This window comes from Mirounga angustirostris, unplaced genomic scaffold, assembly GCF_029215605.1.
Source record: "Mirounga angustirostris isolate CCGP_5_RB_7025 unplaced genomic scaffold, mMirAng1.0.hap1 SCAF_14, whole genome shotgun sequence".
NCBI lineage: Eukaryota > Metazoa > Chordata > Mammalia > Carnivora > Phocidae > Mirounga > Mirounga angustirostris.
In genome coordinates, this window is record NW_026991722.1 from 10,555,533 (window position 1) to 10,567,540 (window position 12,008).

The 12,008-nt window shown below is 35.0% G+C and overlaps 1 protein-coding gene across 3 annotated transcripts in view; it reads left to right on the forward strand.

Moving 5' to 3' along the window:
* CDH19 (cadherin 19) overlaps positions 1-11,684 on the forward strand; it is a 241,456-nt gene extending 229,772 nt beyond the window's left edge. For all 3 annotated transcript variants that reach the window (XM_064578755.1, XM_045886578.3, XM_045886581.3), the window contains one exon: positions 1,081-11,684. In XM_064578755.1, coding sequence (XP_064434825.1) covers positions 1,081-1,571 — 491 coding nt within the window. In that variant the 3' untranslated portion in view covers positions 1,572-11,684. The remainder of the gene's footprint in view (positions 1-1,080) is intronic.
* Positions 11,685-12,008: the final 324 nt, after the last annotated feature.

Below are 12,008 nucleotides of genomic sequence, written 5' to 3' on the forward strand. Positions count from 1 at the left end.
ATAGGTGAAATTCTGAACAGTTTAAAGGCTATGAAAGGGTTGGCTATTCTTGACACACACACACACACACACACACACGCATGCACAATTTTCTCTAAAAATAGAAAAAAGGTGCTTTGAAATTACTGTTTTTATGTGATATTAAAATTATGTAATAAATATTGATTGTGGGCGTACCAGTGTTATGATTTTAAAAAAATCATAGTTTGGGCTTTCTGAAATTAATGTGGTATCACTGAGCACAGGTTCTAAACCAACTATCTGGTGGCATATACTTTGTAGTCAATGAATATTAACGTAGAAAATCATTATGCCACAGAATTAGTCTCAGTGGGGAATTTCAAACTGCTCTGTTGTGCTTAACTTCTCTTAACGTGGATTATTGGTTACTAAAATTGACAAATGCATATAGATTGAAAAATGTTCCCTTATGCTATTTTTCTTTTTCTGTTTTCAATATATAAAAAATACGATTTTAAATTGATTATCATCACAAAACAGTTCACTTTTATTTTTATGATGTTTTTCTGCTCTAAATCATCAGCCAGAAATATTGTTACACTGCCTTATGTCATTCTGCATGACCCTTTAGTAAATTTTCAACAGCAAATACTGTAGTTGAGTTTTGGGGATTCAAAAGTTACACGAGGATATTCCACCGTGCAGGGAATGATGTCACCAATCCCTGCATTGTTCAAGGCTCAGCTGTTTGTTTTCTTTTGTCTTATAATCATAAAATCTAAACTCATGCCTTGAGCTTTTAACAAAAGCAAGGATTGTAAAGTTTATTATAAATAATGGGCGCCTGGGTGGCTCAGATGGTTAAGCCTCTGCCCTCGGCTCAGGTCATGATCCCAGCGTCCTGGGATTGAGCCCCATATGGGCTTCCCTGCTCAGTAGGGAGCTTGCTTGTCCCTCTCCCTCTCTCTCTCTCTGTGTCTCTCATGAATAAATAAATAAAATCTTAAAAAAAAAAAATAAATAAATAATATGTAATATTGATGAATATAAACTTATATTAACACATAGTATACTTATTATACTGTGTTAATTAGTGTCCTCATACGCTTTCTTTGTCAGGGTTTGTTTTTTTGATCTTAGGCCTGAAGCAGCGAAGAAAGCAGACTCTCTTTCCAGAGAAAGGTGAAGACTTCCGAGAGAATATATTCAGATACGACGACGAAGGGGGAGGAGAAGAAGATACAGAGGCTTTTGATACTGCGGAGCTGCGGAGTAGCACCACCTTGCGGGAACGCCAGGCACGGAAAACCGCTCCCGCAGAGATCAGGAGTCTGTACCGCCAGTCCTTACAGGTTGGCCCAGACAGTGCCATCTTCCGGAAATTCATTCTAGAAAAGCTCCAAGAAGCTAATACTGATCCTTGTGCCCCTCCTTTTGACTCCCTCCAGACCTACGCTTTTGAGGGAGCAGGGTCATTAGCTGGGTCTCTGAGCTCCTTAGGATCAGCAGTCTCTGACCAGGATGAAAATTATGATTACCTTAACGAGTTGGGACCTCGCTTTAAAAGATTAGCATGCATGTTTGGTTCTGCTATGCCGTCAAATAATTAGAGCTTTTTTTATTTTTAAAATTTTAAAAGTGCTAATATGTGTTTGGGCAAATTGGTAGTCTCTTAGTTAAGAGTGGTTTCCAGTTCTCGGTGTAGGGGAGAAAAGTTGTAGCGTCTTCGGATTTCCTGGGAGTGAATACCCCTTGGTTGTTTCAAGCTACCCACATGTTGTCCCCGAATACAGATGTGGAGTGATGCTAACCACCAGCTCTCTGCAGGCCAACTCTGGCATATAACTGAAATATTCCTCTAGCATTTTTTTTCACTACAATCCAATACAAAGTCTCAAAATTTTTGAATGTTTAATGTGAGAAAGGCCCTCAACTAGATCACCTTAATATTATTTCATTTATCCTTTTTTTTTTTTTTAATCTTACCAAGTGAGAGTAAAGTGTTTATGTGTTTTAAGTTCCTGATGTGGGCGCCTGGGTGGCTCAGTTGGTTAAGTTCCTGAAGCTACATGGAGATAACACCTAGTAGAATCTGGGTGATTATATAAAATTTTCAAAAACTGTTTCTTTTTTATGAATAAGCAAGTTTCTGACTGAGATTCTATGATTCACAATAGTTTGATATTTTAAAATCATTGTCAAGACCATACTTGAAAACTGATCTCAAATTTAGACAGATTCTTGGTCTATGTTAATTAATCAAAGATACAGTATAGATTTGTATTGTCTTTGGTATTACAGATTTGTATAAAAAAGGAAGTATGAAAATATGTCTGGGAGATTTTTATGTCATTTTTATATGTAACCAAAACACATCTTTATCATGTCACAATGCAATAACAAAATACATGTCAAGGTTTACTCAACATTAAATTTAAACGTTATGATAATTGTGGAAAGCGTGAAAAATTTTAAGTAAATTTTTATTGCCACTAAAAATGATAGCAATAAATGAAAGAAGTATTTGATTCAAAGTTGAATTAATATTCATCCAAAATATTTTGATCACCCTTACTGATTCTTACCATGCATAGAATAAAACATTATAAAATTCTCAGCATTTCCTTTTTATTAAGAACTTAGACCAGAACTGATTCTTCAGTGTCATTTTTTTATTATGGGATATAAAATTAGGTGCAATAGTTCCTTTTATTGTAACATTATGAAGGAAGTATGCTAAGCTGCTGGACATGATAAAATCCATGGTAACATCCAGATAACAAGCTTTATGATAACATCAGATAATAAGATAATAAAACCCTTTAATTTTAATCAGCATTTTAAGAACGATCCTTATTATTTTATCCAAATCAAGATGGAATTCAAAATTCATAGGTTGAACAGAAAAAATGGTGAATACAGTGTCCTCAAAATTGTTTTATATGTTCATTTCTTATTAGCAGCATGTGAAAATGAGCTGAACCAAATTGACCATATATATTTAGGTAAAATATTTTGAATAATTTTTAGCTAAAGATAGTGGATTTGAATAGTTACAGTATTGTTTTCCTCTGCACTTGGAAACATAAACACCACACCATGTAATAGAAGCAAGGTTTTCCATCAATATCAATTCAGATACCATTATGTCAGCAACGTAGGTATCATCACCTTACAAAAGCCCAAGACTGGAAATACAACAATTTAGGAGGATATTAAAAGTAGATGAGAAGTCATAAGCCATAGAAAATCTTTATGCATTCATATCATCATTTACTTAGGGAAGAGTGTGAATACTAAACAAAACAAAATGTTAAAAGAAAAAACGTGCTAATAAAATAGAAATGTATGAGTTGAGAGAACATTTCTATTTCTATCATATTGACATAAAAATTGAAAGAGTATAATTGGGGATATTTTCAGGAATTATTCCATAAAGGATTGTTCCCCGTATTTAAAAGATAGTGTTACATAATCTTGGTTGAAGAATTGGAAAGTACGATAAACAACAGGTAAATCAATCCATGGAAGATAGATGAGAAAAACAGAAATAGGGTTTTCTGAGGATCCAGTGGGTTCTGTCATGGGACAGAACAACCTATCAATTTGGATGAACACTTTAAAAAATGACCATCTGCATCAACGGGGTTTCATGTTTGAGCCCTGTGGCACTAAGCAGATGTGTTAAAATAAATTCTGGTTTAGTTGATGATGGGATTGTTAATTATAGGTACATAGGAAAAGAACATACATGGTTGCATATCTATTTGCTAGTCTAAAAAATGTCCTTTTAAACTATATCAAAAAATACTATCTGATTCTTGTACAGAAGTTGCAATTTCCTTGAAATTATACTCGGTCACATTTCAATCACACTTGACCTTTTTGTAGTCACCTGGGTGTTGCAAGAACACAGCTGTATCCTAAGCTAAAGACATGGCATTAAGATCTCATTTTTGTAAATTTTCATAAAGGCTAAATCAATGCAGATATTTATGAAAATAGCACAGCTTCACATTAATACCTGCGGTGCTTAAATATTACCCTTCGTTAACTCACAGGACATAGGAAAAAATAATTTTAAAAGTGTTTTTGACACTGACCAGAAGCTGTGCAAACTGTCTGGGATTTGGCCAAGGTGGGCATCAGAAAGATCAATGCAAATGTATGTAAAAACTGAATAGTATAAAACATTTTCATGATGTTTCTTCCAAGTTCCAGCTAATCAATAATCTGTATACAACAACATATCAAATCAATTTGGAATTTCATATATTTTAAATAATTCAAAAATCAATTCTTATCTAAATCAGAAGCAAAATACAAAAAAGTAAACATAATTTTAGTGTCCTTAAAAATTTGTGAGCATATGAAAATAGTTTACAGAACTATTTCATGTCATTCTTTTGTGCTTATTCATTTTAATATTTAAAACGTGATATGTTCTATTGAGTTCTGCAGTGCTAAGTGATTTATCTCAGCTACAAATAAGGCTGCACATGTAAAATAACTCATATCCATGATTACATAGAGGTCCAAATCTGTAGAATGTTTTGTCTAGAAAAGGGAGTGGAGCTGATGTATGTATTCACATGTTTCCATAATATCTCATTTACATGCTAGTGAGAATAAGTGGTCTATGAAGTACATTTTTAATTATTTTCCAGTTGCTAACATTTCTTTGTTGTGTAAACTTTGATGAATTATTTAAAATGTTATCTTTTGGTACCTTAATTTGTACAGTAAGGATATTAAAAATAGATAATCAGATTTTCATAGGAATTAATAAAAATAATACATATAAAGAATGAATTATGCCTCATGTAGAGAATGTATGACATTTTATCTGTTATTGTTAACATAACAATTATTGTGACATTATTAAGTTTATCTTTAGAAATGCTCATAGACCAAGCTCATTCCTCTACAATTAATGTGGACAAGAAGAAAATGAATTAATGCAGGACAATAATTAGCTTGCTTTTACTTACTGCCTCCCCACCTTGACCCTTCCTGGGTAATGTTCCATTATTACCAAAGGAAAAAATTAATTGCTCAAGTTATGCATTATGTATGAGATGTTCTGATTGAAAGTCACTCCCCTATGGCATTTATTTGGGGGAAAAACTCTGCTAAGTAATAACCACAGATCATGGCAACTTTATGTAGGTATGGGTATTTTAGGGAAAAAAACTGTCAAAAAAGAAAGGGGTTTGCTCACTTAGTCACTAATGCACAAATGAAATTATTTCTATGTTATATTAGATTTACATGGAAGAAATAAAACAAACATGCTAACAGCTCCATAAGAAAGCTTTCAAACCTGTTGTTGATAACATCCGATGCCCAAAGTTCTAATTTTATATTAGGAATTTAAAATTAAATTAAAAAACAGATTGTTCTCATCACCTCTGACAATACAAAATGAAAATCTGCACCCTTGGCTTTTACCTACGCTGTCCTATCCTCTCTCTTTTTAAAAAACAATAATTAAGAATACATTGCCATATGTTCTCTGCTGAGTAAATTTTTATCCTCTTGTCTTTTTTATCCAATCTTAGGGCTCAGGCAAGTTCTAGGCAATTGTCCAGCTTATACCGACACCTTGGTTTTCAGATACTTCTTTCTTATTCCAGATGACCTCTACATAATTCTGGAAGCTTCCTCTGCAGCACTAATTACCTAATTTTAACTCTATTAAAACTTAACACATATCTGCACTTGACATATTCAGTTTACATAGAGAGAATTTCACCCGATTATTTGAAAATGGTTTAAGTTTGACTAAATGTATAAATTAAATTAGAAGTGGATAAATCACATAATATATTTATCCAAAGCAATTTATCATTATCACACATTGTTTAATAATAACACAGTTTTTAAGAGCAAAGATTTCTTTTTTATAAAATAGTGTCTACAGTCATGGTACTTTATTTTTGTGTAAATACCTGAAAGTAAAATCTTACCAAGGCACAGGCTAAGAAAAATTGTGAACTGTAAAAATTCTAAGTATTTTTCCCATCGGGTTCACTCATTCTTAATAAGTAAATTAACAAACATCGAAGATTTTATCCACTGGTAGTATCTAGGGAGCATCTCTAAGTGGAGCGCTATGTAATAAACCCTGAATAGAATCTCAGCAAAGGAAATATCAGGGTCTTAGCCTGAAAAATATCGGCAAGGAACACTTGGAATTGAAGGAAGCAGATGTGACCAGAATGACTGAGTACTGCTAACGTGAGACTTGGTGCTGAGCCCAGCTCCCTCCGTGCTTCACAAGGAATATCTGCCTCTTAGCCGTCTTCCCATAGTTATGCTACTGGCCAAAAAGAGGAAAATATTAATGATGGGAGGATTTGTATTCTTTCAAATGTTTCTGAATATAGCAAACAAAGCAGTTCCCCTAAATCTCTCTCACTCTTTTTGTTTTAAGCACCTGTATTTCTAGGTCCTATTCTCAGTGGTTTTCTTTTTTTTCTTTTCTTTTCTTTTTTTAATGTGTTATCTCATTTAATCATCTATTGTGTGAGGGAGGCACTGGTGTTATTCCCAGGATACTAACAAGGAAATTGAGACAAAGAGAAAAAGAGACACAAGGCAAATTGAGACAAAGAGACACAAATTACTTCAGTAATTTGCCTGAAGTCATATATGTAATAAGTAGTAATAATGCACACCTAGGCAAGCTAGTTCTAGATTCCAGGCTTTTATCCATTACACCATGCTGTCTGTCCATTTACCGCAGCTCCTTAGGTTATTAACCTTGGGGCTTTTTAATATGACATATTTTTCTGTCTCCATAGTAACAATCCTCCCATAAAGGGTATTCAAACAAATAATTGTGTGCAATTTTTATATCATAATTAGCAAATAAATGATGAGCACAAGAAAGATAGAAGATTAAGGCAAGAAAATATATATTTTTTTAAACCCCACTAAGTTCACATTGGAGAACTCACAGCAATTGCCATTTGTTTGCATTGCTTTCATTACATCCTCCTGCTTCTTCCTTGGATCTTCCTTCGATTTGGCATTTTCTGTATCATATACCACTTACACTAAAATGTGCTTGATTTTTTTGCCTTTTTTTCCATCATTTAATCATCAACTAGAGACAGGGATTAGCTGTTTTTGAGCAATGATTTTTGAGATTCGTGGGGACAGAACAGAGCACTGAGACTCACAGGGCTGGTGAATGATTTGAATGCGGAGGCAGCAGAAAGTAAGCTTACATTAATATCAGACCTGGTTCCCTGATTTATCTTTCAACAGTGATCTGTGTTCTAGGAATGAAAGCAAGATAATAAGCCCGACATGTTCCTTTAACTTTTCCCTTCTGATATCAGACTGCATGGTCTCTATCTTACCAAGGGGTGTAATATTCCTTGATTAAAGGAGACAGCACTGGTCAACAGATGACCCCAAATACCAGGATAATAGGCACGATCACTAGTGTACCTCTATCGATTCTTCTAGCATGCGTCCACTTCACTTAGGATAAAAACGAAGTGGAGGTTCCCTTTGGTTCCCAGCAATTCATGGTATCAAGTGAACACATTGGGAAGCACATTAATCACCTGATTTTTTGCACATCTGAACTGTAATTGAGTTATTTTTGACCTTCCGACAAATATATTTTAATGAGGTATTGATTTTTAAGGTGGCCGACACAGAACAGTACAAGTCGATTTAATAATATGCATTTTTAACTTGAAATTCCTTGTTTAAGAATGTCTTCTGCTCAAATTAGGGTCAAATCAGGCAAATCTTTAAAATCATAAACCCAGCGAAGGTGCAAACAAGAAAGAGAAAATAAATCACGAGCCGTAGATCCAGACCCCTTTTAAAAGGGCAACTATGCTTACGAGATGGCTTTCCATGCTCTTTCTACTTTTCTTGGTGGAAAGCAAGTACTCTGAAATCCTTTCTCTGTAATATTTTTAGAGAAAATATTAGAACATGGGGGCCGGTTTGTAACATGGAATCACTAATGTATTCCTTACTAGGCAATTAAAATGGCTTGTTCCTGCTACTAACCTGAGGTTTGACTCTTATCTGGCAAAAGCAAGGTTGACAAGTCATAAGCAAGATCTGCTCCAGCCGTAGGTGCATTCTACCCATTTTGATTTAGATGGAAGACTGCCCTTCTGTATTTTGTGCCAAGGCAAACATTACCATTATCAACTCAGAGGTAGGGAATATAATTGAATATGTATAAGGAAGTAGCACCAACCGACACAGAATTGTATAACTTTATATTACATTAAAATCCTAAATTTCTTATGGATTCTAATTTTGTTTTCCTATTGGTTTGCAACATTAATAAACATTAATAGATTTATTGAACTATATAGCAATAACTAGAACTGAAGTCATAGTTTAGACTTTTATGAGTGAATCATCCTAGAGTATTTAACATTCCAGATTGCAGAAGGTTTCTGCCCTTGTAAATCATTTGCTACTTTATAATGTGTTCTCTTTTCTAATTAAATTGATTGCACAAAGCTGGTAGAACCTTGGGATTTGAACTCAAAGAGCATTATGGAGGCAGAGCTATTCATTTCTGAGCTGGTTCCTGTTTTGTCACATACCAAACTATTCTAAAAGCCAGATGCTATTTTCTATGGCATGTCTGCTACTCCCTAAGGTAGATTTCAGCCCCCAATATTCCCTTCCCTAATCACTTCCATTTATTTTTATACTGTATATAACATTAAGTAAATCAGAGTATTCCATTATGACCTCTAATTGCTTTTCTGAAGAGTAGGCTTCTTAAATGTATTAAATATGTTAAACATGGCAACAGTCCCACTGAGAGACATAGGGATCTCAACAACATCATCACCTTTATAAAGCAATTGAAGATGCTTCTCTTTTTCCAGGCAGTTCTTTAATTCAAGTAGAAGTAATCTGAGATGTGGCTTTTATAATTAGCCTTTGCCTTAAGACATTGCCCCAGAAGAGAAAAGATCAGAATAATAATGAAATTTTAAATAACATACCTACACTGCTTTGCATTAATAATAGAAGAGCCAAGGGATATTGGTTGGAATACTCAAGTATTTAGTAGATATCTTTTGGGGAAATATAGTGTATGGTTAGCATTGTTAATCTTTTCCAAAGTTAAATCTCAGACTGTTAAACAACTGTTAAACTACTTGTAAGTCAGTATGTCCCTAAAGTGTCCCTCAACTACTAAAAATATCAAGAGGTGAAAATGCAAATTTTAGAAGATATTTTGCTTCCTAAGCAATTACTTTCATCAAATGATCCACTTTAAAAATACTATTAAATATCTTTAAAATGTGACCTCTATATGATTGATCCCTATACCGTTTCATTTTTAGGATGATTTGGTTCTAAAATACTAAGTGACACACACACACACACACACACACACACTTACCCTAAGTACTACACCAAGCTGTGCAATGTAAAATACTGTTACAAATATATAATAGGCTGCAGAAGTCACACCCTAAGATAGTGACAATCTATTCTGCTATATTCTCATCCTAGGCTCTTTCTAATGACACGAAGCCATCTCACTTATTCAACTTCCACTTTTAATCCCAAACAGCAAATATTTATTGAGTACCCACTACATGGCAAGCATTTTAGCAGATGTTGAGAAAATCAGGGAGAATAACACATGGTCTCCCAACACCAAAAACACAAGAGACGTGTGCCCAGCAGTACATTTATCACAATCCAGATGCTATTGGAGGTAAATATAAAGTGGCCTTGGAACATGGTGGAGGGAACCACTCACTGGCTCATTATGGCAGTAGAGAATATGGCAGAGAAAAGCAGTGAGGATACACTTTGCTTCACAAGAAGGTGATATTCGAGCCATGGTTTGAAGAAGATTGATAAGGATATAGTCATTCCCACAATCTTTGCAGATACCATACCATACCCCTGACACATGTACCTCCCACACAGTGGAATTTCTTTGGATGTTAGAACTTGCTTGTGACACCTTGCTACGTTTGTAGGTACACAAGAGTTACCTCAAAGCTAGGCTTCCACCAAAGACACAGTAGTGAATACCAGTCATGTTGCAAAGGCAAACACTTAGGTAGGGAGCTTAATCCCGCTGTGGAAAGAGAGCACTGTATTGCACAACTCAAGGGCTGCCATTCATTTGTCATTCCGTGTTGTATAGTGTTTGATTTATGAGACAACGCTGGCCACAAATGGCTTCCTCCCAAGAAAATTTTGAATATATTTTATTTTTTAAAAACAATTTTAGGGGCACCTGGGTGGCTCAGATGGTTAAGCGTCTGCCTTCGGCTCGGGTCATGATCCCAGAGTCCTGGGATCGAGCCCCACATCGGGCTCCTGGCTCAGCGGGAAGCCTGCTTCCCCCTCTCCCTCTCTCCCTGCTCATGCTCTCTCTCTCTCTGTGTCTCAAATGAATAAATTTTAAAAAATCTTAAAAAAAAACAAAAACAATTTTAGATTTACTGAAAAGTTGTGATGACAATATAGTCTTCCCATAAAACACTTGTCCAGTTCCCCCTAGTATTAACATTTTCCATTAGTGCAACATGGTTATTCTAATTAATGAACCAGTAATGATACATCATTACTAAAACTCATAATTTATTCAAATTTCCATAGACTTTACCTAATGTCTCTCTTGTTCCAGCATCCTATCCAGGGTACCTGCCACATTACTTTGTTTTCACGCTCCTTAGTCTCCTCTTAGCTGTGATAGTTTCTCAGGCTTTCATTGGTAGAGATGACCTTGACTGTTTTGAGTAGCTCTGGTTGGGTATTTTGTAGAATGTCCCTCTGTTAGATTTTGACTAGTGCTTTCCTAATGATCAGACTGGGGTTATGGGTTTTGAGGAGGAATATCATTGAGGTAAACTATCATTTTCATTATATGGTAACTCAAGGGTACATACTATCAGCGTGGTTTATTTCTGCTGATGTTGACCTTGATTACCTGCTTGAGGTAGTGTTTTGCCAATTTTCTCCACTCTAAAGTTAATCTTTTTTCTCTCTTTCCATACTATACTTTTTGCAAGGAAGTACCTATGTGGATCCCATACCTAGGACATGGAAAATTATGCTTCCTCTCACTGAAGATCATTTTTTTATGGACTATGTGTCTATTCTCCCAACTTATTTACTTATTTGTTCACTCATTTATATCAGTATGTACTTATGGATACTTTTGTTCTATTTTAGGTTATAATATAATATTACTTAATTTTGTTGCTCAAATTGTTCCAGCTTTGGTCATTGGGAGTTCTTACAGTTGGCTTTTGTGTCCTTATGACATACCCGTGTGTGTGTGTGTGTGTGTGTGTGTAGTGCTCCTCACTTTTCAGCACTATCACATGCTCTAGGCTTATCATGTATATTCCCTGCTCCACTCCCAGAAGAAGCCATTTCTCCAAAGAGCCACAGGGTAAATGTTATTGGAGAATGATGTTAGATACCAAGTTTGGGCAATAGGTGTTGTTATTGCTACGGGGATATTATTTCTTTCCTATTAGGCCTTTTCAGCTGACAGAGCAAGGAAATGTATGTGTGTTTTTACTGTTACTTGCATATACACATATCTTAATCATATCATAAATATTTCCACACATTACCACCTGCATCTGCATTAAGCAAAATATGAGTTTATGCTCATGGTTCCAACACTAATCCACTAGCTCATGGATCATCCTAGCCTTCTACACTTGATTATTATATCTAAACTGTGCTCCACCAATAAGCAAACTAGCTTCTCATATCTGCTATTTATTTAGTTAATTATTCAAGTTTATCTACAAGATTGTGAGCCAGTTTCCCCTTTGAGACAAAACTTTATCCCCTAGATTACAGGGCTATGTACAATTTCTTTTACCTTTAGTTTTACAGACTCTAGTTATTTCCAAAGTTACTTAGGTCAGCACCTCCCCCCGCCAACTTTCAGTGAGGTTGTTTCATAGATTTATGTAGTTATATAGTACAGTTATATTGTTTTGTCACATTCTGCATTCCATTCTGAGATTCCCTCAATCTCCTAAATATTTTTATTT